Consider the following 24157-nt stretch of genomic DNA (forward strand, 5'->3'; position numbering starts at 1 on the left):
CACCTTCTGCACACTCTTAAGGGTGACGGTTGTTTCTATTGCGGAAGGTAGCATGACCTTACCACATTGTTGTTGTTGTTATTGCTGTTTCATTATGAATATTTTGTTTTTGTTTTTTTATCAAACTCAGGTGGCGGAAACGAAAGTTCTCGCTCTTCGAGACTCTTGGAATTCCTGGACCACCACCAAACATTATCAGCGGAAATTTGCCCGAACTACTGGAGAAGGTACGATTGATTGCGAAGACCGATTGTCTAGAGACCCACCTAATTTTTTTATTTTTTTTCAATGACGGTTCTCGTTTTTTTTTTTTTGTTTTTTTTTTAATATTTACTATGCTCCGAAAAACTGAGGGAGAAAAGGAGACAAGAGCGGGCGGAGAGGTCAGCAGAACGCCGAGCTCTTGTTGGAATGATTCGTGGGTAGACCAAAAACTAGCTGCCTTCGCCTCCACCGCAGCGAGTGATAACTCGGAACGGGGGCGTCCAGCGTTTGCCTCTCGCATTCGAACGCGTTCGGCGAGTAGAGTGGAGAGAAAGGTAGCGTTAGCTTGAGGCCTACCCACTAATCATCCCAACCAGAGCTCGGCGTTCTGAAGTCCGTCTCGTGTCTTCCTCTTCCCTAGTTTTTAGGTCCGACCACAACCAACGACGCTAAGATCCATTTAGACAAATCAAGCACCTCCACAATTGCATTCTCACGGTGCTTGGAGAGCAAGTTTGTCTGCTTTTTCTGCAGGGGTCGTGTGGTGACGTCAGAACGCCGAGCTCTGATTGGCTCTGATTGGAAGGACGGTAAGTAGAACTCGAAGCAAGCTGCCTTGAGGGCTTTTTACTACCCTTCCAGTCAGAGCATATCAGGGCTCGGCTTTCTGGCATCACCAGACAACCCCTTCAAACCTTCAAAGGAAGCAGACGAACTTGCGCTCCTTGTATCTTTGTGCGTTTGCTTTTCCACACTAATCCAATTAAGCACTTTGAATACACAGCGATACCGCGCTTTTTCTTTCAGCGTGGGATTTGCTTAGCGTGGGACAAGGAACGCCGTGACGATGCACTTTAGACGTTGCTAGACTGAGTTTATCGGATCGTGGTGTTGGCTATGGTGGAACTTCATAGGAAGCGGAGTACGAGTCGGTTAAAATCTTTTTTGGCAAGTGTTCATGCCTCTAGGGAAACAAAAATGAGCAGCACAATAAAAGGCGTATAGAGCAATTGAAAAAGAAGCGAATGAAGGTAGCACTGACTCGCAACTAGTAATTCTTGGAAATATTTTTATATGTGTCAGCCCTCCTGTTACAGCCGGAAAACGGTAAATGTACACCACGTTATGCGCATACCTGAGTGCTTATTCGCGAGAATTCCTGAGCTCGGAAGACAAAGTGCAACATAACGTGCCATCCCGACTATAGGTTTTGCATGACTCTAATGCCGAAAAACACGGTGTCTTCGGCTTATATATATATTTTGTTTTCGTCTAGGTAAGTTTGAAATTTATGTGGTTACGCGATTACGCGCTTCTTTCAATACTGTGCAGGCTTCTTCTAGCTCCGATTCCCTCAGACCCTGTCTCCGGATGAATATGACACTTCAATGCTTCGCTCTCGGCAAAAGGGTCTATTCACTCACTCATTGCCTTGGGGGGTTTCGGGATCGGGGGACGGTCATCAGCGAGGCCGGGGGGAAGTCCGCTGCCACAGCAGCTTCTCCGAGTCCCAGCGGTGGTCGTCCACACCGCGTCATGGGGACATCGTCGTCCAGGGTCGCTGTCCGGCCCGCTCGTCGAGTCCGCCACTCGACGTAGTGCCCGCACTCCCTGCGCCAGCGTCCGGCGCCGTCCGAGCTCGCCTCCATGACCGGTCCCTTGTCTAGTCGGCCGCCCAAGCCCTCTTCCTTTGTCTCCGTTCCCCTCTTAAAGACCTTCCCAAGTCCTTGTCCCGCCGACCGTCCAATCGGGAACCTTGCTGCGAGCCGATCCTCCGACGTCAGCGCTGGGTGAGGGGGCGCTTGCCCCGTTCCTCCCGGAGAGCTCGGACGTTCCGCGACAGGACGGCGACGGGAAACGGGAAGGTCACGGGGAACGAAGGAGCGCCCGACAGAACTGCGGCGGGGACCGGCAAGGTCACGGAGAGCGGAGGAGCCAGGGAGAGGGTCCCCACAACTGGGACACCAAAGAATTTGCAAAAGCAGGATCACAGGGCAACTATAACTGCAAAAGTCATCGTAACTCCGCTGGCGCAGACCAGCTGGCGCAGCAAATGCAGCATGTAGGACTACTCAGAGGGGCTGGGTGGTTTGATTTCCTGACTCTGTTGCAAAGATTGTGACTTTTGTAAAAACTGAGGCTCGTTCAAAGACTGGATTTTGTATATAGCGTTTGTAAAGACCGTGGTGTTTGGAGAAGATCAATGTTTCTTCTTCGTTTTTGTTTTTTGTGCAAAACTGTGGCTTCTTTACATGGATTTTGCAGAGACGGCAGCTTTTGCAATTGCCGCGGGTATGACAAAGACGGTGGGTTTGGCAAAGGCTGTGGTTTTTGCGAAGACTCTGTATTTTACAAAGACTATGCATTTTGCAAAAACTGTAGATTTTGTAAAGACTTTCTTTTTAAAGACTGTGGTTTTTGCAAAAGCTGCAGTTCTTTCAGGCGTCTTTTTCAAAAGCTGGGGCTTGTGCAGTGGTTGTGAATTTTGCAAAGACTGGCTTTTCCAAAGACTAGATTTTGCCAGGGCTATCACTTTATCAACGGTTGGCTTTTGCGAAAACTGTCTAACATTTCGTGGCACTGTAGACTTGGAAGCCGACCCTAAAACAGGCATTGTTTACAGCGCCTACTAAAAAAAGTAACGACACTTCGCTCTAATCAAAATGTGTCCCTAAATACCATCGCCTTCTTGTGTAGATCAAAAATGTTTGACTGTTGCATTTCCATTTTCGGGTTCTTTCCTCCAATAAACGCTCACTGAAAGTCATCACTCGTCTGTTTTTTCCCCTTCGTGTAAAACTGTCTTTTCTCCCGCGCTGTACATTTGGTACCTGCATTATGACAACTGAACTTCTTTGAAACGCAAATGCATTTTATGTATTAAATATGGACCTACTGAAGCTGAGATGACGCTCCAGAACAACTGCCAGTGAGATTTTTAATGCAAACTAATTATTCATTCTTAAGTCACACCTGTGAACTGAATATTTCTTTAACGTTTATTAAGTTTGTAACAAGATATTGCTTCGTGTTTTGCTTATCGTACTTCACGCCATGAGGCTCCAACTTACGCATCTTGAGTATAGAAGGTACAACCAAAGAAAAAAAAATCAACGAAAGAAGGGACGAAGGGAATGCACTCTATATCACATTGTTTGCTATAAGGAAATATTGAAGCTTGATTTTTATTTTTATTTTACCTTTAGGGAATTGTGGTAACATTCAGACAATGGACCCAGAAGTACGGATCTGTCGTAGGGTATGTGAACGCTCTCACTATTATTTATAAAATTACAGCAGGCCTCTTCCCAGTTGCAAGCCCACAGATCGCGCAGTTAAACGTGCGGTTATTGCATTAAAAAATATTGCGTCCACCTAATAGCGATTTTCGTCTTTCGATCAGTGGTATTAGAGCCAGGTACGTGTGTACAATGGATATACATTCCAGGCAACTCTGTTTACGAACTTCACAAAATCTGAACGATATTATAGTTTCTAAGTAGAACTCTGTGGTATCGGTAAGTACCATTGGATTTCGAAAATAAACCATCAAGGTGGTTTTATCAATTTCGAAAAAAAACAAAATATTATCAGAGACCTTTATCTCCGAAGTCCCATAATTAATCAAATGTATTATGCAAAGAGCAATCGTTTAAGACTGCTTAGAATCCAATATTCAGACATTTTTTTAACAATATTTTCACTAAATTTACTAGGAAATTTTAATTTATGCATAGGTCACGTTATGCCAGGTAACGTGACATACATTTCCCTGCCACACTTAGCAGGTGAACTGAGCGAGTTTTTCGATCACGTTACGTTCATTTCCCCGCTATATTTAACTGGGAAACTGATTTGGTATTTAGGTCATCTGGCGTCAATTTCCCCGCTATAATTAGCGGGGAATGCTCAAACGGACGGACGGATGGGCCAAATCTTGAGATTGGGGGTTCCGTCAAAAAGCATTTCATGTTTAAAAAATTACGAATGTACGTTCTTCCTGAACAAGAAAAAACCCAAGCTGACGGGCAGAACATCTTTATCTATGCAGTTTAACATTTTGGTGACTGGGAACACAGCCCGGCTGGGGGTTTGCTTTCCGACTTTATTCGGTATATGCCGAAAACCGGGAACCCCATTATGAACCAAGTCTTAAAAAAACTTTTAAAATCAATCTTTATTTATTTTTTACTTTTTTTGCTTCTGGCGTTTTTTTTAGATTTTACAATGGAAGAGTACCCATGGTGCTGATCAAGGACCTCGACGCTATTAAACAAATTCAAATCGCCAAGTTTAAAGACTGCAGTGCCCGTGGGGTAAGGAGGTTTCCCGTTGTGGACGCTTCACTATTTTCATCACTCATATTGTTAGCCACTATTGATTGACAGCTCTTCAAAAAAGGAGGGCGCCCAGGCAGCACAGGGTTCTGGGCCGAAATTTGGCTTTTGTCAAGGAGCTTAGGGCATTTAAAAGCCCACAGAGGCCAAAGTTGAGCCAAACCTGACCTCGCTTGGTAACGGTTTGGGTATTTTGGCCCTAATTCGCCAAACAAGTGCCAAACTTAGGCTTCACTGCCTGGTAGTTCGGCTGTCATCTGGCATCTTTGGTCCTAAATCGCCTAACAAATGCCAGAGTTAGGCTTACTGCCGGTAGTTTGGCTGATATTTGGCATTATTGGGCCAAAATCGCCAAACAAATGTCAAAGTTAGGCTTCACTTTTTCATAGTTCGGCTGTCATCTGGAACCTTCAAGCCGAAATCGCAACATATGTGCCAGAGGTAGGCTTACTGCCTTGTAGTTTAGCTTACATCTGGCATCTTTCGGCCCAAGTCGCCAAACAAGTACCAAAGTTAGGCTTCGCTTCCCGATAGTTTGGCTGTCATCTGGCAGCTACGGGGCAAAGTCACCAAACAAGTGCCAGAACTAGGCTTATTGCCTTGGAGTTCGGCTGATGAGGTGTTTGATGTACGCGGGTGGTCTTCATCTTAATTAAATAAAAGTAAAAATTTATACGACTGGCCATTTTTTTATTTTGGGTTTTGTCTTGATTTTTTCAGTCCAAAGGTGGGCTGAATGTTTTTCCACGGCTGGACCAGGCTTTGTAAACGCAAATCATGCCGGGTACTGTACTCGCGCGTAGGTACACACGCCAATACCGGGACGCGCCGTGAGACTGGTTGGACGTTAAAAGTGCTGCCATCGAGCTAGCGCTGCGCGAGGCTGATGTGCGCACGTCTCCTCACCAGCTATAATTAGTAGGCGGCACATTGCAAAAGCGAGCTTGGCTCTGTACGTGTCTTGCATTGTGATTGAGTACTGTCAAATGTTAGCGATACCAAAAAGCGGAAACAACCGGGGCTCCGTGGCGCCGCTCCCGCATCACACTTGGAAGCGACGATTTCTTAAAGGTTGTTTTGAAACTTTTGAGAGCAATAACCTAGGCACACTTTTCTCTCATATTCTTTCAATTCCCCCGTAAACAAAGGTGACATTCCAAGCCTCAGCTAACCACGCAGTACAGCTACAGCTACAGGGGAGAGAGTGTATGCCAACCAGTTCAAAAGGAGGGAAAGGGGGAACGAAACAGAAGGGCTGGGATTCCCCCGTCCCACTGCCTTATCTGCCTCCTCTTGAACAGATCGGCTCAAGTCTGGCACTTACTTTGGCACAACTGTGGCGGACCAGAGAAAGGCTAAACTTGGCATGTCCGAAATACCAAAATTAGGCGTTGCTTTGGCAGTTATGGTTCAAGTCTGGCACTGACCTTGGAACAACTGTGGCGGACCAGAGAAAGGCTAAACTTGGCATGTCCGAAATACTAAAATTAGAAGTTGCCTTGGTAGTTATGGCTCAAGTCTGGCACTTACTTTGGCAGAACTGTAGCTGACCAGTTGAAGCCCAAACTTGGCAAGTCTAAAATATCTAAATTCGGCGTCGCTTTGGCAGTTATGGCTCAAGTATGGCACTACTTCGGCACTCCTTTGGCGCACCAGAGAAGAGCCAAACTTTGGCACGCCCTAGTATCGCCCAACTTGTGCTATAGTTAGGCAACGTACTTTGGCACTGATGAACGCCATGGTGGAAAACCTAACTGAGCCAAAGTTGGGCCCTTACGTTTGCCAGACCTTTGCCCAAGTTGGGCATTTCTCTGGCGTGCTACCTTGGAGTGGTTAGACTTATGCACAGCATTTTTGTATCTGTAGTCTGTAAGACTACGACATTAGCTGGTAAGAAAGCCGAAGGTCTCAGAACATCTTTTAAAGTAACCTTTATTTTTTTCAGATCATGTCCATGCTTTCTCTTCATCACCCTTTCCGAAAGTTCCACATCTTCAACGCTTCGGTTCAGAGATGGCGGACCATCCGTGGAGTGTGCACCAAAACATACAATTCCATCTACCTAAGAAAGGTAATAGACCTATAGGAAGTATTTACTGGCGGCCATAACCCTGTGCTCAACTGCTGAGAACGTGCTGACGGCGAGCTTCCACAGTTCTTTTGCAACTTGAATTCCGCACCATCAAGCTTGCCGGTCTTAGTGTCCTACTAATGTGAGCTCGTTCTGAGTATGCGCTCTAAACAGCGCCCTCAAATATGGCGTTCAGTGAATACCCCTAGTGCTAAATTACCGTAGCATCAAGGAGAATGCTAGGAATGTAAGTCTCCGGGCCACACACGCTCGCCTTCCCCGTATAAAAAAGTTCGAAGTCAATAACCAAAATAAGGCGTTGGTGAACGCGCGCGCAAGGCATCATTTGTTTCCTTTTCCTTTGGAACAGTTACTGCTGCAGACGTCAGTACTTTCGGCTCATAGACCTACATTCTCTGCGTTCTCCTTGTTGTTTGGGCAATTTAGCAATATGTCTATTTGTCTCCTGAGTAAAGTTCTGGCCGTGAACTCACTAAACGGATTGGGCTTCTGTGTGAACACCAACTAAGGCTGGTTCACGCACTTGCGTCAGCTTATGACCATAAAACCTCTTAAAACATCTTACGACGAAATAACACGCTGACGCCATCTATGGGGTAGCCGTGTAACATTTGGCATTTCCGTATATTTCCTTTTCTCTCGCGCACCATTCTTTTTTATTTGACTCGAAAAACTTTCGACATTCTTATAAACTACCGTTTCTCATAAATAGTACGTACATTTGATCCCGTAAACACTGCAAAACCTTCGCCCCAGTGAAGTGCAGTGTCGTGGCCACCTCATATATGGCGCGAGATTGCCAATGCGTTCACTAGTCGTAACAAATCTCAAGAAATCAGTCGACAGGGTATTATGCTTTCCTTACAGATGTCGCACCTCTTGGAGCACTGCACGGACGAATTCTTGGAAGTCCTCGATACGGCGTGCACTCAAGACGTGCCCATCAACACCATAGCCGTGTGCAGGACCTTTGCGGCGAATACGATGCTTCGGACGGGATTAAGCTTCAGGATGGACGAGCGAGACAAGACTGGAAGGGATGTCCGGGACAGCGTCAAGAAGCTCACGCTAGCGAACATCAGGGTCTTCCAGGGAGGACTCCTGCACTTGCTTTCAAGTACGCATTCGTTTTCTTTTCTCTCTCTCTCTCTTAAAAACCCGCCACAGTCACGGACAGCTGAGATGAAACCAGACTTGTACACGTTACTGAAAAATAGTAAAAAATTACATTTACAATCACTCAAAGCTAAATTGTAATTAATTACAATTACAATTACCCTCCAATAAAAGAAAGCGACCGTTACCCCCAAAAGAAATCTTTTACTTTCGTGGCGTTACTTTCAACATTATTCTCCTCAAGTAAGAAACAAAGGGAAGAGGGTTATTCAAGTTCTTATTGTTGCCACCTGTTCCATTCATTGCCCTTGAGTATTTTCAGCAACAGCTGGCTCCCAAAAGTCTCGTCAGACATTTTGCGTTATTTCTTACTAAAGATGTAGACTGCTACGCTGAACACCCTTTGGACTGAGGCCCTCGATGGGAGTGCCATATTGTGCCTCACTAATGTTTTATGCTCTGCATTGAGCTTCTTCAGCGAAGCAATGGAAGTACTGTTTACCTCGAAGATAGAGCAAAGCTTCATCGTTGAAGCCGTTGCCTGATATTTTAAAGTTTTAGTCGATCATTCCGATACCTCCAATACCCGCGATAACGGTACCTGAAAACGATATAATGCAAGCGCAAAGGCGGCTGTGGAGTATTGGATATTGTTATCGGAGCAATGGGAATGATCTACTAAAACTCTCCTATTGTCTAAGTCGTCATACGACTAGCCAAAACTGAAATAAGAATTGATTTGTGTACATCTTACTATACCGGCTAATATTGCCAGACAAAAGCAAAACATAGTTGTAACAATACGGTGATAAATACATAATAAGTAAGGTTGGGCTCGATATTTTTCTCCCTTTGCTTCTGAACAAGTCGAGCTTCGATTCAGACGTTAGCAAATAAGAAAACGTTTTCAATATATAAATATAAGGAAAAGAAAAAAAATGAAACACCAGGACATTTATAACAACAATAAATTAGAACTTTCGGTTAAAACAAGGAAATGTAAACGCACGTTTGCCTGTGTACCTTTCTTGATGCCGTTCAAAAACGCACGGAGCACGGACCGGATTGCAATTTACTCCGGTGTTCTCCAGATAGACGCCGCTGATGCCACGGGCAGCGAAGGGCGGAGAAGTAAGCCATACTATGGCCTTACTCATGAGTTTCAATCTCCCCTCAAGCACAGAATCTCAAGTCTACGTCAGTCACCATTATGTTTTACTTGTAAAAAAAACAAAAAAAACTGCAAAGATAAAAAAAAGTAAATCTAATACCATTTTTGAAGTGCTTGCAAAAAGCTGAAAAGGGTAACTGCGACGGAGATAGCCTGGCTGGAATTCACAAATAAAGTGGGCCAACCCTAGAAGTTGGACCCCAAAAAAGTAAGCAGCTTTTAAAGGGGCACTCAAGTGGTTTTTGGGTTCGTGTTTTGATGATCAAAACTGAATCTAGACGCCCTAAGTTATTCTAAAAAACAAAAAAGTATAGTCCTAAGGGGATTATTTTTTAAATAAAAATGTGATTAAAGGCCGCCGAACCTCGGATCCATCCGAAAACGAAACCACTCTCATTGGTCACCGCTCGCATATCAAAACTATCTCGGGCCAATGGCGTTGGACGATGTTCCGTCGCGCAGTGATCCCGAGGTAGCCGCACCGGCCGAACGTTTTTGTCATTCGAGCTTCGATCATGGCGGAGTTCTCTACGCTCGAGGACCTGACGCCGTTAGAGGTTGAAATTCTTCGGCGGACAGCCGACCTGGGGATGATTTCCTATGACGCCACTCCGACGTGCGATGTGGACGATAGCAGCGGTTCGGAGTCGTGTTCGGGTTCCGAGGACGACGAAACCCACACCTTTACGTGCGTTCTTCGATTTGCGGTTGGGGCAAGTCGTAACCAAACCAACGTTTGGCATACCAGCGTAACCTCTGGTACGTGATGTCAAACGATGTCGCCACGTTGACTTTCGCCTCGGGAGACCGGGAAAGGCTGGTTCAGACATGTGCAACGAGCTTACCTACGACTGCGTCCGTTGCAACCGGAGCGACCGACCGCTCTGCGCCGCGCGTACACACACCTGCAACCACTGCAACAGGCGCGTGGAGGGTCGTCAACAAGGCGACCGCTTTTACGCCACCGTCAGCTGTTTCAGCGGCGCCTCTAAAAAGGGGACGCACTGCCACTCAATGCCGAAACATAATATAGACAGTTTTCTATAGCCTAAAGCTTTATTATTTTTTTTTTCATGATAGGCTTGCAGGGTACAGTGGATGAAAAAAAAGGAAAGAAAAAGATGCAGTACGCCGTCTTGGACGATCACGACTCTAACCGCTACTTCACACTGGAAGCCGATCCGCGTTCGCAGAGCGGTTATGAACGCGATTGTATAAAGAAGCAGTACAATTGCAAGCGCACTCGATGTCATCGAGTCCGCGTGCAATTGTACTGGATCTTTATACAACCGCGTTCGCAACCGCTTTGCGAACGCGGATCCGCTTACAGTGTGATTGAGCGGTAATACACGACTTTGCCAGTATACTCCGTTCCACCTTCAGTCCGAGCGCAGTGGACGCCACGAGCCGTCCCAGCCGATCCAGCGCCGGGAGAAAGTCGCGTGACCTGCCGGTAAGGCGGGGCGACGCAGGGAGCTCAAGGTCGCATGACACTCCCTCAACGCCGCATTGGCTGGGATGGTTCCTGGCGTCCGCTGTGCTCGGACGGAGGGTGAAACGGTACAAATCTCGCCACACACCTTTTCTACGATTATAAAAGACGATGTAATCTTAGCAGCAGTATAGCAAAGTAGAAATATGATTTGGTGATCAGATAGACGTCGCGAGCGTTCAGGATTGCTAACACTAATCACTTTTTTCCGGTGATGAAAACGCGTGAAAATTCGCATCCTTTATACGGTACGCGCCAGTAATACCTTCAACTTGAGCGCACGCATAAAATGCGCCAAATAAGAAATCCGGGCTATGTTCGAGGACACAAATGCTTAGAAAGCACCACTGTAGTCGAAGTAAACAAACACGACGGCACGGGCGTTTCTGCTGTCTTGAGAGTGCCGCCACGACATCGCCGCACGAGTAGGTGGATCCTCCATTCTAGTACGTGCTGGGTTCTTATGTTACGTGCATAGCGACACACGACGAAAATTCACAGTAAAGGATAGCGCATTTACACGGATGAACGGGCCTGGAGACATGAACGCACTTCCCGAAAATCCGGAGAGAAAGAGTTCATGATACGTGCGCTTCCGCGTATCCCGAGTGAAGGGGAAATTCACCCCCCGCAGGGGAAGGCGAGGAGAAAACGTAGTCCCATGTTTGTGAAACGATAATTGGAGTATCGCGTATTCTAAACGGGAACAATTTTACGTCTTGTGAAATTATCATGCACAACATATCTAAGGGCCGGTTGCACCAACGCCGCTTACCTTAACCCAAAGCGGCGCTTTCCTAAGCCGGCTTAGCGCCCTAAACCGAGCTTAGGTAAGCACGGGTTTAAATTCCGGTTGCACCAACGTTAAGCCGGCTTTACAGACGCGCCCCTAGCTAAACGCTGGATTTGCGTAGGGAATGTAGGGACAAACAGAGCAAACTAGGGAACGCTAAGAGGGACGAATATGATTGGCGGAGAGGAATCACGTGATGTAAGCAAAAAAACTGCTGCTGTAGGCGTCGTAGGCGTCTGCTTTTCGCTGTATTTCTTCGGTGAGTAACGAATTTAAGGTCTCAAATATAATAATTTTCTCGCTTAACTTTTAAAAACAGGAGTCAGAGCTTTAAATAAACATGTACGCTCTTTACATCTGTGATTGTGTGTTTAATATCGGTTGATAACAGAATATCTTGACAGTAACAGTAGTTTTCGTGCTTACATTTTGATCGGGGGCCCCAAATCTCACTGAACGTGAGAAGGACGCTCCACTCGCTATGTCGCTGAAGACAAAACATCGTCGAGAATAAGTTGGCAGTTAAGATGAATACTAAAATCAAGTCATGCCTGAGACCGATGAAGTTCAAAACAGTGACGAACTCGCCACGGCAGCTGCGAAAATGCCTAGAAATCGTCGAATAGAAGTCGTCAAGAGATCGCCGCGAGGTCCTTGCAACGACCGTACTCGTTTCTATCAGAAAGGTGACAGAACGGCACTGTACCGTCGTTGAACATCCGCTGCAGCCTCAAACAGACTTCAGTTTCACTGTCGAGTTCACAAAAAAACAAGAAGTGAATTTTTTACTCGATGTGTCCCGCCGCGGGCACAGATTACTTGTCAACTTTATAAATGCCCCAGTACGCCAATATCCTGAAAACGGCAACTACGGTGACCGGTTTGAGCAGCCTTGGGATTCTTAAACCAATAACTCAAACCCTAGTTGTTTGGTTAGGGTATAATCGAAGGATGCACTAGACATATTACACAATACTTTCCCTGTAACTTCTTTGTGACCTTGACTGCATTTATTGCAAATTGCAAAAGGTTGAGAGGCGGTAGCTAGGCTGTTGACGTACACGAAACAAGCTAATACATTCACAATCGGGAAAATTTTGAGCTTTCTCGGTCACTGAAGCTCTTATATTATGAACTTGAAACTCTCCAATGTATGTCATCTCAAAAGGTGGCTTGAACTAGTCGGAATAAAGTTCTTGTTGTTGCTTATTCTTATGGCTTTATACATAAAGAATCGCCCTTTATTGAAAGCTTCATGCTGTGTGTTTTTTTTTATTTTCATATTTGTCTTTCTCACTGTTGTCTTTATTTGTGAATTACCAAATAACTCAAGTTACCATTTCATAAAAAACACATTTGTTGAACTATGCGAATATGTGCATGTGTAGTGTATATGTAATTAAAGAGATCTGATTGTCCATAAAAGTTACACACACTTATATAAACAATTATGTAAGCTTCCTTTGATGGTTTGTCTTATTGCACACTCTTGAAGTGAATTATACGAACTACACAATTGCAATTCTACTTATCAGGCTATTTTCTAGATAACACTGAAGGTCTCGCTTACAACATATTGCTTGGTCAGTCAGTCACCCAAAGTATTGAAATATAAGCTAACAACCCCCCAACACTTTCTTCAACACAGTTTTTGTTTAACAGCTATCGTTGAATAGCTTCACGAGTTTATTTTTCCACGGCCCAGGTTAGCGGTCTCTAAGCTTTGTTCACTTGATTTTTACCGTGATGTAGCAAGTCTTGAAGAGAATGCAGTTCGTACAAATTCAGTATAGTTTCATTACGGGAAAGGGAAATTCAGGCTAAGCCACCAAATATCAGAAACACCTAAGCACAGTGAGATATTACCCAGAAACTTAATGTGCTTAATGTCAGTGTTGCATCCGTAATATCAATTGAAGTAACCTCTCTCTTTTCAGTAAATTTTACATGATCTAGTTCCGTAAGCATCTATATGTTTGCACCATGTTAGGATTACATTTTCGAATGTAAATAATTATGAATAATTTTAAGTGATCACACTTTTTATTTTAAAAGTGAATCTACAATCTGTGGTCGATGACCATTCCATAATGGTTCTCAGCACTTCAGTGTAGTCTGGAGGCAAGTTGGGTCATCAGATAGAAAACTTTGTTGTAAAAGTACCGTCTAAGACCAATGAGTGACTACAATCTGAGGATGACAACCATCCCGTGGTAATTCTCAGCACTTCAGTGCCGTCTGGAGGCCAGTTGGGTCATCAGATAGAAAACTTTGTTGTAAAAGTACTGTCCAAGACCAATGACTCACTACAATCGGAGCATGACAACCATCCCTTGGTAATTCTCAGCACTTCAGTGCCGTCTGGAGGCAAGTTGGGTCACCAGATAGAAAACTTTGTTGTAAAAGTACTGTCTAAGACCAATGACTGACTACAATCAAAGCATGACAACCATCCCGTGGTAATTCTCAGCACGTCAGTGGCGTCTGGAGGCAAGTTGGGTCACCAGATAGAAAACTTTGTTGTAAAAGTACCGTCTAAGACCAATGACTGACTACAATCGGAGCATGACAACCATCCCGTGGTAATTCTCAGCACTTCAGTGCCATTTGGAGGCAAGTTAGGTCATCAGATAGAAACCTTTGTTGTAAAAGTACCGTCTAAGACCAATGACTGACTACAATTGGAGCATGACAACCATCCCGTGGTAATTCTCAGCACTTCAGTGCCGTCTGGAGGCCAGTTGGGTCACCAGATAGAAAAATTTGTTGTAAAAGTACCGTCTAAGACCAATGAGTAACTACAATCTGAGGATGACAACCATCCCGTGGTAATTCTCAGCACTTCAGTGCCGTCTGGAGGCAAGTTGGGTCACCAGATAGAAAACTTTGTTGTAAACGTACCGTCTAAGACCAATGACTGACTACAATCGGAGCATGACAATCATCCCGTGGTAGTTCTCAGCACTTTAGTGCCATCTGGAAGCAAGTTGGGTCACCAGATAGAAAACTTTGTTGTAAAAGTACTGTCTAAGACGAATGACTGACTACAATCGGAGCATGACAACCATCCCTTGTTAATTCTCAGCAATTCAGTGCCGTCTGGAGGCAAGTTGGGTCACCAGATAGAAAACTTTGTTGTAAACGTACCGTCTAAGACCAATGACTGACTACAATCGGAGCATGACAATCATCCCGTGGTAGTTCTCAGCACTTCAGTGCCATCTGGAGGCAAGTTGGGTCACCAGATAGAAAACTTTGTTATAAAAGTACCATCTAAGACCAATGATAGACTACAACCTGAGGATAACGACCATCCCGTGGTAGTTTTTATCCCTTCAGTGCTGTCTGGAGGGACGTTGGGTCACCAGATAGAAATCTTTGTCGTAACAGCATTGTCGAAGACCAACGATTGACTATGATTTGGGGACGACGACGATCACGTGATAGTCCTCAGCATTTTAGTGCCCTCTGGAGGTCCCTTAATGCCCTGCGGATGTGTCTCAGCACCTTGCAAAATGAGGCTACAAGAATGGTTCAAGCATGTCCAGCCTCTAGAGGCACTTAACACGACTATACTGATCCTTTCTCTCACTGTGGCAGTTGCAACTATCTATAGGGAAGAGGTTGCAGGTTCCGAAAATCACTGGCCTAAAACAAAAACCTGACTCATTGAAAGAGAACACCATTCAGAAATGGCAAAGCACAATCTAGCATCCATGCTCTCTGGTGGGAGCAGTAAATCTGTCAATAATAAACTGAAGAAAAAAAGAGGAAAAATCTTAAATACAAGGGTGATTAAGAATGATTCATGCCTGTAGATTTTATTTAGGTAAAAATGTTTAAAAACCCAAGCCTGCCATGAATTATGACATGCAAAAACCCTTGGCTGATTCGCAAATTATTTATCATCTTTTACTGCCACTCGTCTATCAGGCAGAATGAGCTCACAAGCACGCTCACTGTCGTCATCAGTCGTCGACATGCACGGGCATAAGCTCCGTTATGGCTGACACTTGTGGATCCTTCATATAACTTCTTTACCCATTCAAACACACTTCTTTTCAACAAAACATTTCCATGATATAGTGTGCACAAAGGTTTTGATAGATATCAACTACCACACAGTCACAACTGCCTTCACAGCAGTGACCGTAGAGACAGCAACCTTGTACGAAAAGGGCTGACAAGACAGAGTGACCAACTCTAGGTTCAAGATAACAGAAGTGCTAATAATTTTTTAATCACTGTCGTATAACATGAATCCTTTTTAGCACCTATATTCTGGCTCTGACCATACATATCTCTCGATTTCTTTATTTCATGAGCCAATTTTGGTAACTGAATATATATAGAATTTATACCAAGGCATCCTTGTATGGTCCTATCCACTACATATACATTTTATATCTTTCTATAGATTCAAACTTCTCTACTTTGACTTTATTATGATCATAAACGTCAAAATCAAATTGGATGTTTAATCTTCAGAGAATGTTGAGTCACTCAGCTATGAAATTAGATGGTTTCTGTCACCACTGTAGAGGCCAAACCTTCCATATGCAGCACGACTGCTAACTTGGGGTTTTTACATGCAACTTTCAAACGTGACCTTCCGATCTTCTGTGTACTAGATGAGTGATTATCGTTCTGCTAGCCCGTGGGCCACAGGTTGCCGACCCCTTACCTAGTAAATTATTTTCCCAAATATATAATTAAGATGCCCAAATCAGCCTTCGTGAACATTTTGTGTTTTTGCTAATTATGCAAATCACTTCCGTAAGCAATTTGACGATCAAAAGTTTGAATAAGCAAGGCATGACTCGGGCTAGTGCCGAGCTATTAGCCAAGAGTAATTTAAGCACAAATATCTATTGAAATGCGAACTGCAGCCAAAATACTAAAATACAGTACTCTCTCTGTCTGTCTGAAAAACTTTATTACAGGTATATGAGGGAGGTAGTTTGAGGTGGCCCGGAGCGGGCCACCTCTCACAAGCACTAGGTCGGCTCCTTAGATTAGGTAATCACGTCCTTCACTATATTCCATTTCATTATAAATATTAAATCGAATTTTTATCTCTGGGGCATGCTTTGTTGCAATGCGCGAGTGTTGTGTGGTGAAGTAGGTATCATGAAAACACTCTATACTCGGCGACAACTTTTCTTGGCAATGCAGTGAAGAGGAGGAGAGCCCGCGCACAGCTTTATTCAGCGCTCAAAATGGGAGAGGGAACGCGTGCCTGTACCCTCCACTGCATTGCCAAAAAACGTTGTGGGCCAATGTAGGGTATTTTCTTTATGCCTACTTCACCACACAACACTTGTGCATTGCAACAAAGCACATTCCATTGGTGAAAATTATATTTAATTTTAATAATGAAATGGAATATATTGAAGGACCTGATTACCTAACGATTGTTAGCTTCTACGATACTGAACAGCGTGTGGTAACATGTGTACCGAGGGGGCCATGGCATATATGCTGTGGCACAGTACACTGACCACAGGGTGAATATGATTCCGATACGGTGTGGTTCTAGGTACACATATGAATGCTGAATTCATTATTGTACCATTCAAGATGGTATCCTACATTAGCATATTCCCCACACTCGTCACTTTTACTAGAGGCTTGTAGGTATGAGTAAAATACTGTGACTATAGGTTTGGGCTGTGCCACATTGGACTTTGTATATGCAGTTTGGCCTTCATGCCATCACCTATTGATAACAATCTTATGTGCTTCTAAGCTCAGTATGAACCCAATTTTCACTTTCACAGCTTTCAGATATTTCCTAGTTCCAATAAACTAATGGATTCTCCTAACAGTTGCTGACTACTCCGTTGAAAATAAAAAGAAAAACCTATGGTATTTCTAACATTATTTTTACTATATGGTTAGGGAATTATTAACAGCTACAGGAAGAGACCGAGACAAACAACTGATAGCCTAGAGACAAGCAAAACACCAGCAATAGGTGAAACACCAAGAAAAACTGAAGCAAGCACTTACAACGTTGACAATCTAGTGCTCCATCCCAGTTGCTTCCTGTTTTTCTTTAAAGTTCCGATCTCCAATGAAAAACTTATCAATATTTTGTTTGTTTGTTTATTTTATTTTTGACACAACTGTCAGGGAGGTTGGGACAAAAGGCGAAAACGAATCACCTGACTAGGTCCCCAACCCCCGTTACAGCACTCAGCAGCAGGGCACAGGAAATGAATCAAAAACAGCATAAATAAAGAATAAAACAATATCTGAGAAGATAAAAATATGACACTCAAAAAATGTACAATCTATTTTGATGTGAACTATACTAGGAATACACACTAGGCACATTGAAGTACACCGTAAGGTATTTTTTGAAAAGAAACACGGACGCTATTGTCTGGGCTAATTCGAATACACAATAATTTCTGTTAAGAAGATCGGGTATCTGGTAGGATATTTTTTGTGTACCGTAATTAGTTCTTATTTTAGGTTTTGAAAACTGCTGGTGTCTCAAATTGTAATTTGTTTGCTTAAATAAATATGTTTCGTAAAATATTGCGCGATTCGTGTTTATTTGAGTATGAACTGAAATTGCGACCTTTAGGCAAAAAAGATTGTCTAACGTTAATATTCCATGTTTAATAAAGCTAGGGGAAGTCGATTCAGTCCAAGGCAAATTATCAATTAACCTAACTGCGCGTTTTTGCAATGTAAATAATTGCTTAATATTACTTGCTGTAGTCGTCCCCCAGACCAATAAACAGTAATGCAGCCTCGAGTGAATCAGAGATATATACCGTTTTTTTTTAACCAGGCTGGAAGAAGGTATTTTAGCTTACAAATTAAACCAATTGATCTAGAAATATCCCTTCGGAGTTCGTTCACTTGACAAGTCCAGTATAGATTTTCGTGAAAACGAACACCAAGAAATTTAAAGGATTCCACGCGTTCAATATTCGAGTTTTGAAAAGATATACTAATTTCGCTAGTTATGGGCTTATTTTTTGCTCTAAAAATAATGTACTTAGTCTTTGCCGTATTCAGCTCTAACTGGTTTGAGCCTAACCATAAATGAAGTTGCTCCAGCCAATTATTTGTTTCTCTTTCTATGCTATCCAAACAGCTACCAGTAAAGAATACATTCGTATCATCTGCATATAAAATTATGTTAGGTGTTTGTGGGATGTTTACTATATCATTGATGTAAAGAAGGAAAAGTAATGGCCCGAGAATCGACCCCTGCGGCACACCGTATCGAATTTTTGCTAAAGGAGAGTGCATATCATTGAGGACGGTATATTGAAAACGTGAGGTCATGTAACTGCTTATCAAGTTTAGCGCACTGCCTCTTATTCCATACAGCGGTAACTTTCGAAGTAGGATGTCGTGTTTTATAGAATCGAAGGCCTTCCTGAAATCTAAAAAAACACCCAGAGTATAGCACTGATTTTCAATATTGTCTATGATTTTGTTTTTGATATTTAGCAGTGCCATTCCAGTTGATTTACCTGGAAACCATACTGGTTGTTTGTAATAATATTATGTTTATTACAGAAATCACTTAAACGTTTGTAAATAACGCGTTCCACTACTTTAGAAAAGACTGGAAGTACTGATATTGGTCTATAGTTATTCATATTATTCTGGGGACCACCTTTATGGATCACAAAGACTTTCGCTATTTTCATTTTTTCTGGAAAGATACCGGTACTTAAAATAAGGTTGCAGATATGCGAAAGCGGAGTAGATACGAAAGAGGAAACTGCTTTGATTGGCTTAGAACATAGCCCATCTTCTCCACAGGCACCGCTATTCCCTAAGGATTTAATGATAGTAGTTATTTCTAGTTCAGTGGTAGGTGCCAGAAATGCTGAGTTATGTAAAGGGTATCCAACATAAGACTAACATGTAGGCGTTCTCGCTGAGGGCATAGTAGAAGAACCGGATTCTAGAAAGTGGGAATTAAATTTATCTACAAGAGACTGACCCGAGTAAGTAACCCGCTCGATTGTAAGTTCTTTTGGAGCATGTGCACAAGGCCTAGAAGAAAGTTCATTTACGGCTTGCCAGACTTTCCGCGGATTGTTATATATTGCATTAAACTTATTTTTGTAGTATTGAGCCTTAGCTTTCTTGATATCAGCATTGAGTTTGTTCCTCACTTTCCTAAATTCCTGTAATATTGAGATATCTCTTGTCTTGACGAACTTATCATATAATTTATTGCGCTCTTTTATACGCTTATATAACTGACTTGAGATCCAAGGTTTTTTGGACTTTATATATTTTTTAAACTCTTGCCATGGAAATGACTCCTCATAACACTTTTGTAGGAGGTCCAAAAATATACCTTATGATTTATTTGGTTCCCTTTCAGCTACTACCGACTCCCAGTTTATATTCGATACCTTAGAATGAAACAGCTCAATTGAACTATTATCAATTCTTCTAAATGTATCAGCCGCATTATTAGAGCTCAAAGCATGCAAAGTAAGTAGTTGTTTACGGCAGCAGTTTAGGTAGAAGCGGGTGGGTGCCAAGTTTTGAAGAGTGGCTCTAGGCAAGTATGTGATTCAGATATACGAAACTTCATGTAATCAAAGGAACACGGATCCAGAAGAAAAACCCAGAGAATGGAGAAGACACTGACCAATGATTACTAGAAGATATTGATAGGAGTAGACGCCTTCATAAAGAGAATTGTCGACTTCATCCTGACTGATATGTTTTGTGCTGCTCTGCTTGTCTGTGGGGTACTGCACCAACAAACAATTTTCATTGTGCTTGAAATGCATCAAAAATTACTTTACTACAACCAAGTTCAAACTTTTGTGCATCTCATCGTTAGTCGGCATTGTAGACCATAGTAACTTCAACCTTATACAAGTTGTTACAGAGGGGCTGTTGGTAACCACCATCAGGAATACCCTAGAACTGGGGTGAAACAATCTGTGCGCATGTATGTCTATGCGAGTGTAGGGGGAGGCGGCACTTTTAGACTGCCTAGGGTGGCAAAGTGTTAAGTCCACCACTTCCTTGTTGCAAATATGAGACTAGCCCAGCTTGGGCTTCTGGTCTATCAATTACAAAATGAGATTAGGGACAGTGACAACAGTGCAAATGATGTACCAGACCACTCGCACAAATGAATTGTAGGAGAATACGACTGCAGAAGCTGCCCCATTATACATGAATACAGTAAAATGTATTACTTATAAAAAAGCTAGTTGTGAAATTAATAAAAACTAAAGGTAAACATGATTCTCTACAATACAGAGCATCCACTTGTTGACCAGAAAACTTGTCAAAGGATGGTGTTGCTCATGATACCCAGTCAGCATTTTGAAGCAATGCCTAGGAGCACTTAGGCTTGTTGTAAACACACAGTTGATGAGAATGGTCTTAGTGTTGCTCTTATCAGAGCGTGCAAGGTGACTGTTCGCTTGGCATAGCTAGGAAAACACAACAATGCCTTACAGCTTCAGATCCACAGGATGTACTGCTTCGATTAGTTCAAGCACCATGTTATGAAGAATTGTTGTTGCCACAATGCCAGAAAGTGCAGTGTCCAGTTGTCAGGCTGAACTTGAAATCAGGAAAACAGCCATTTCTCTACATCCTACTTCCCTTCCATAAGGTGGATATGTCTATGTATGCATACACACAGCCACTGGTGTAGCAGGAATTATATTTGGGGGGGGGGGGCTTTCTTTCATATTTGCGTATAGTAGTCAATGTACTGTACGACTGACGGATACAGGCACAGCCGTCCCAAACCTTCGGGTGGTAGTCCTTTAATATGTGTCTTGCTTTACTAACAAAAAAAAAGAAAAAGTGATGATTTCAGAGAGGGAGTTTGGGGGGGGGGGCAGGTTTGACCTTTCAAACTACCCCCCTGCCTGTGCCACTGCACACAGCATTTTAAGCATACAAAATGGGAGCACATAGTTGAAGGGATGTTGAACAAAACTTTAATGCATGTGATAGTCACAGCATGCAACTGTTTTCAAGGGGGGTCTTAACCACCAACATTAAGATGCAAACATGAGCCCTGTCTTTCCTCCCTAAGGCAATCGTCTCTGGTGCTGCAACTAGTGTCATGATGTCGTGTAAGCAAACGAAGCCTTCATCTCACAGGAAAAGACCAAACCTGATCTCTTTCAACATCTGCCTTAAACGCCCATTTGTTAAAAACAATGCTGCTATCCAGTGATTTGGATACTGTACCAGAATGCTTCCGATCAACAGCTGGTGGTCCAACTTTTTCTGCACAGTGCGCCTACCGCAACTGAGATCGGCATGTTCTACCGTTGGTGACTGAATAGAAAGGGGTGTGCAGTCACCACAGAAATGACACCTTTAAATGGCTTGATTGTGTCAAACCCTTTGGTAATGGAACTACGTATATTTTGTTTCAGTGAAGGGAAAAGAAGGTATAACTACCAATACACCAAAGCGATACTACTGGTAGATAGATCCCTTGATGACCATACAAACTGTCAATTTTCGAACATCCAAAGGTCACCCAGAACCGTTTTTCTTTCTTTAATTTTCTGCTGATAGAGAACCAGAAGCTCGTTCGCGAGTGATATAGGCAGATCTGGAGTTCATACAAATAGACGGCGGCAGACTTCGAAGTACGAAAACTCCCACTAGTACATCACATCATGCCGATGAGAACGGTCGTCTCTTCGCATCACCGGCCCCAGCCTGCCCCATTACAGCGCTGAACGAATCTCGTATTGTAGTCGTTACGGTTTGTCGTCGCCAAAATATTCCTAAAAAGCGCGATCACCAGAAAAGTTACGGTTATGAAACGATACAGTTTTCTGAAGCCAAGATTCTACTCGCGAGACAAGGAACATTCACTGAAGATTGTTTCGAAACTCAGAAAACGACAAAAATTTAATTTTTGCTATTTCATTATTTAAAAGCGCCGCAATTTGATGCAAACGGCAGAGGTGTCGAGAATCAGCTGATCGCCGAGATCATGTACTGCCACTATTCAACGCGCTGATCGGATTGAAGGATATGCGTTGCAAGCAGAAATAAACAAAGTGGTAAATAACAATACGTTACAGTTATGCGAAAATCAGAAAGTACATACGAATAAGCTCGTTGACAGAATCAATAGAGTTGGTCGTGGACAGAATAACCAACGCGAAGACAGACGTGAGCCCCACACAGAGCCCCACAGCTCCGTACGTATCTCGGTTGGGGCTAACACGCACTGAAAGTGGAGAGCCAACTTGAAAACAGGGGTCGATAAACACTTCACGCGACGATATTTTGCATCCTTGTCACAATCGAAGGTCATTCTGTCGAAACTCTCACGCTGTTGTAGCCTAAAACACTTTGTACAACCAATTTCGTTCACCGCGTCGACAGCCACAAACCAGCCGCCATGTTTTTAATCCAGGATTAAGCAACAACCAAAAACTAAGCGCCCAATGTTGAGCGCTTAAGTTAAGCGTAGTTTAGTGCTGGGTTTAGCGATAAGCGAGTTTGGTGCAACCGAACAAAACCAAAACTTAGCTTAAGTTCCCGGCTAAGCTCCGCTTTGCGCTAAGCGGCGTTGGTGCAACCGGCCCTAAATGAACTGAAAATTGTTTCTCTAGCGAAACTTTACAAAGGCCGCCAAAATTTTCAAACAAACGATAATTTGATTGGTCGGCGCAGGAACAGAAGAGTCCGCACGTATTTTATTCCAGCGTGATCAATATGCGGTTCTGCCTTCTAAAACTGAAGATACTCATTCACTGACACTTCCTTAACGCCATCACACTAAAACGTAGCTTCACCAAAAACCACTTGAGTGCCCCTTAAGACAGGGTCAAATAAGGCGGAAGAAGCAAAAAAAAAATGCATCCGGTTTTTTGAGAGACGATGATAAGTGTGGGCATCAACGAACAAGGAGGCTTGTGGCAATAACACCTTCTCGTATTATCACATCTCTTTTAGTGGATTTTAGGGTAGACGGAGCGTCCTCTCCTGTTGTGACATTATTAAAATTGTCGTAGTCACTATAAACAAGAAGGACATTGTTTCTCGAAGAGGCACACAATCAGTTGGTGTCCTCCTCTCCACGTCCTCGATCGCAAAGAAAAAACAAAAAGCGTTAAAAAACACGGATATAGCTTGCCCTCTATCTTTTTCTTTTCTTCTTTTTTTTTTTAGAAATACCTATTTGAGTTTTCTGACATTGTTGTTAGTGTCTAGAAGATAGATTCAGGGGCTTGGTGTTGTAAAGAAAGGCTTTGGGGAACTGAGGAGTGCCAAGCCCCCCTTTGCGCTGGTCAATGGCGTGACAGTGTCACTGCCGTCGACTTCACGAAAATTAAAACAACCTTTCCTTAGAACGGGGGAAGGGGGGGAGGGGGGGTTCGTGAACAAAATGTAACGAATTGCAAGTAATCCGTTACGTACATATGTACGGGAATTACTTCAGAATTACTCTAGAAACTATGTAATTATTCCGTTACTAAATTACCGATAAAAGTAAGGGATTACAAGTAATTTCGTTGCTTGTAACGGATTACGTACAACTCTGGATGAAACGTGGGGTTCGGTCAATTGTTAGTACTAGAGCCACTGCATGGGTTCCCAGAATAACGAAACTCCGAAGGTTCGTTCTAGAACCGCGGCACGGCGCTGAAGCCGAAACCATGCGCCGCCATCTTGGGTCCACGCGTCGACGGGGGTATGAAGACAATAGTGACATGCATTGGAGCGTATTGAAGGAGCTGGTTCATTCTGCGATACGCGGAATGAACTAGCTGTAATCGGCCCTCACCTCACAAAGCTTGCTTGTTGCGGTGGGCTCATAATCTTTCGGTCTTACTATGGCCAGCCAAGCCTTCTCCCTCCGTCTTGCAGTTGCGTTCTTTCCAAGCAGGATCCGGAAGAGTCTCTTTCCATTTTCCGACCTCCTGCTACACCCGAAAGCGCAACAAGCAGGCAC

The 24157-nt window shown here is 43.4% G+C and overlaps 1 protein-coding gene across 1 annotated transcript in view; it reads left to right on the forward strand.

The window, feature by feature from the left end:
• The first annotated feature begins 4445 nt into the window (after positions 1-4445).
• The window catches only part of LOC120849885 (cytochrome P450 3A43), a 92205-nt gene continuing 72493 nt past the window's right edge, over positions 4446-24157 (forward strand). The window contains exons 1-3 of the mRNA XM_040222159.1: positions 4446-4520; positions 6487-6612; positions 7501-7750. Of these exons, the coding sequence (XP_040078093.1) occupies positions 4446-4520; positions 6487-6612; positions 7501-7750 (451 nt within the window). The remainder of the gene's footprint in view (positions 4521-6486; positions 6613-7500; positions 7751-24157) is intronic.

This window comes from Ixodes scapularis, unplaced genomic scaffold (genome assembly GCF_016920785.2).
Source record: "Ixodes scapularis isolate PalLabHiFi unplaced genomic scaffold, ASM1692078v2 PGA_scaffold6__148_contigs__length_123643588, whole genome shotgun sequence".
Lineage (NCBI taxonomy): Eukaryota > Metazoa > Arthropoda > Arachnida > Ixodida > Ixodidae > Ixodes > Ixodes scapularis.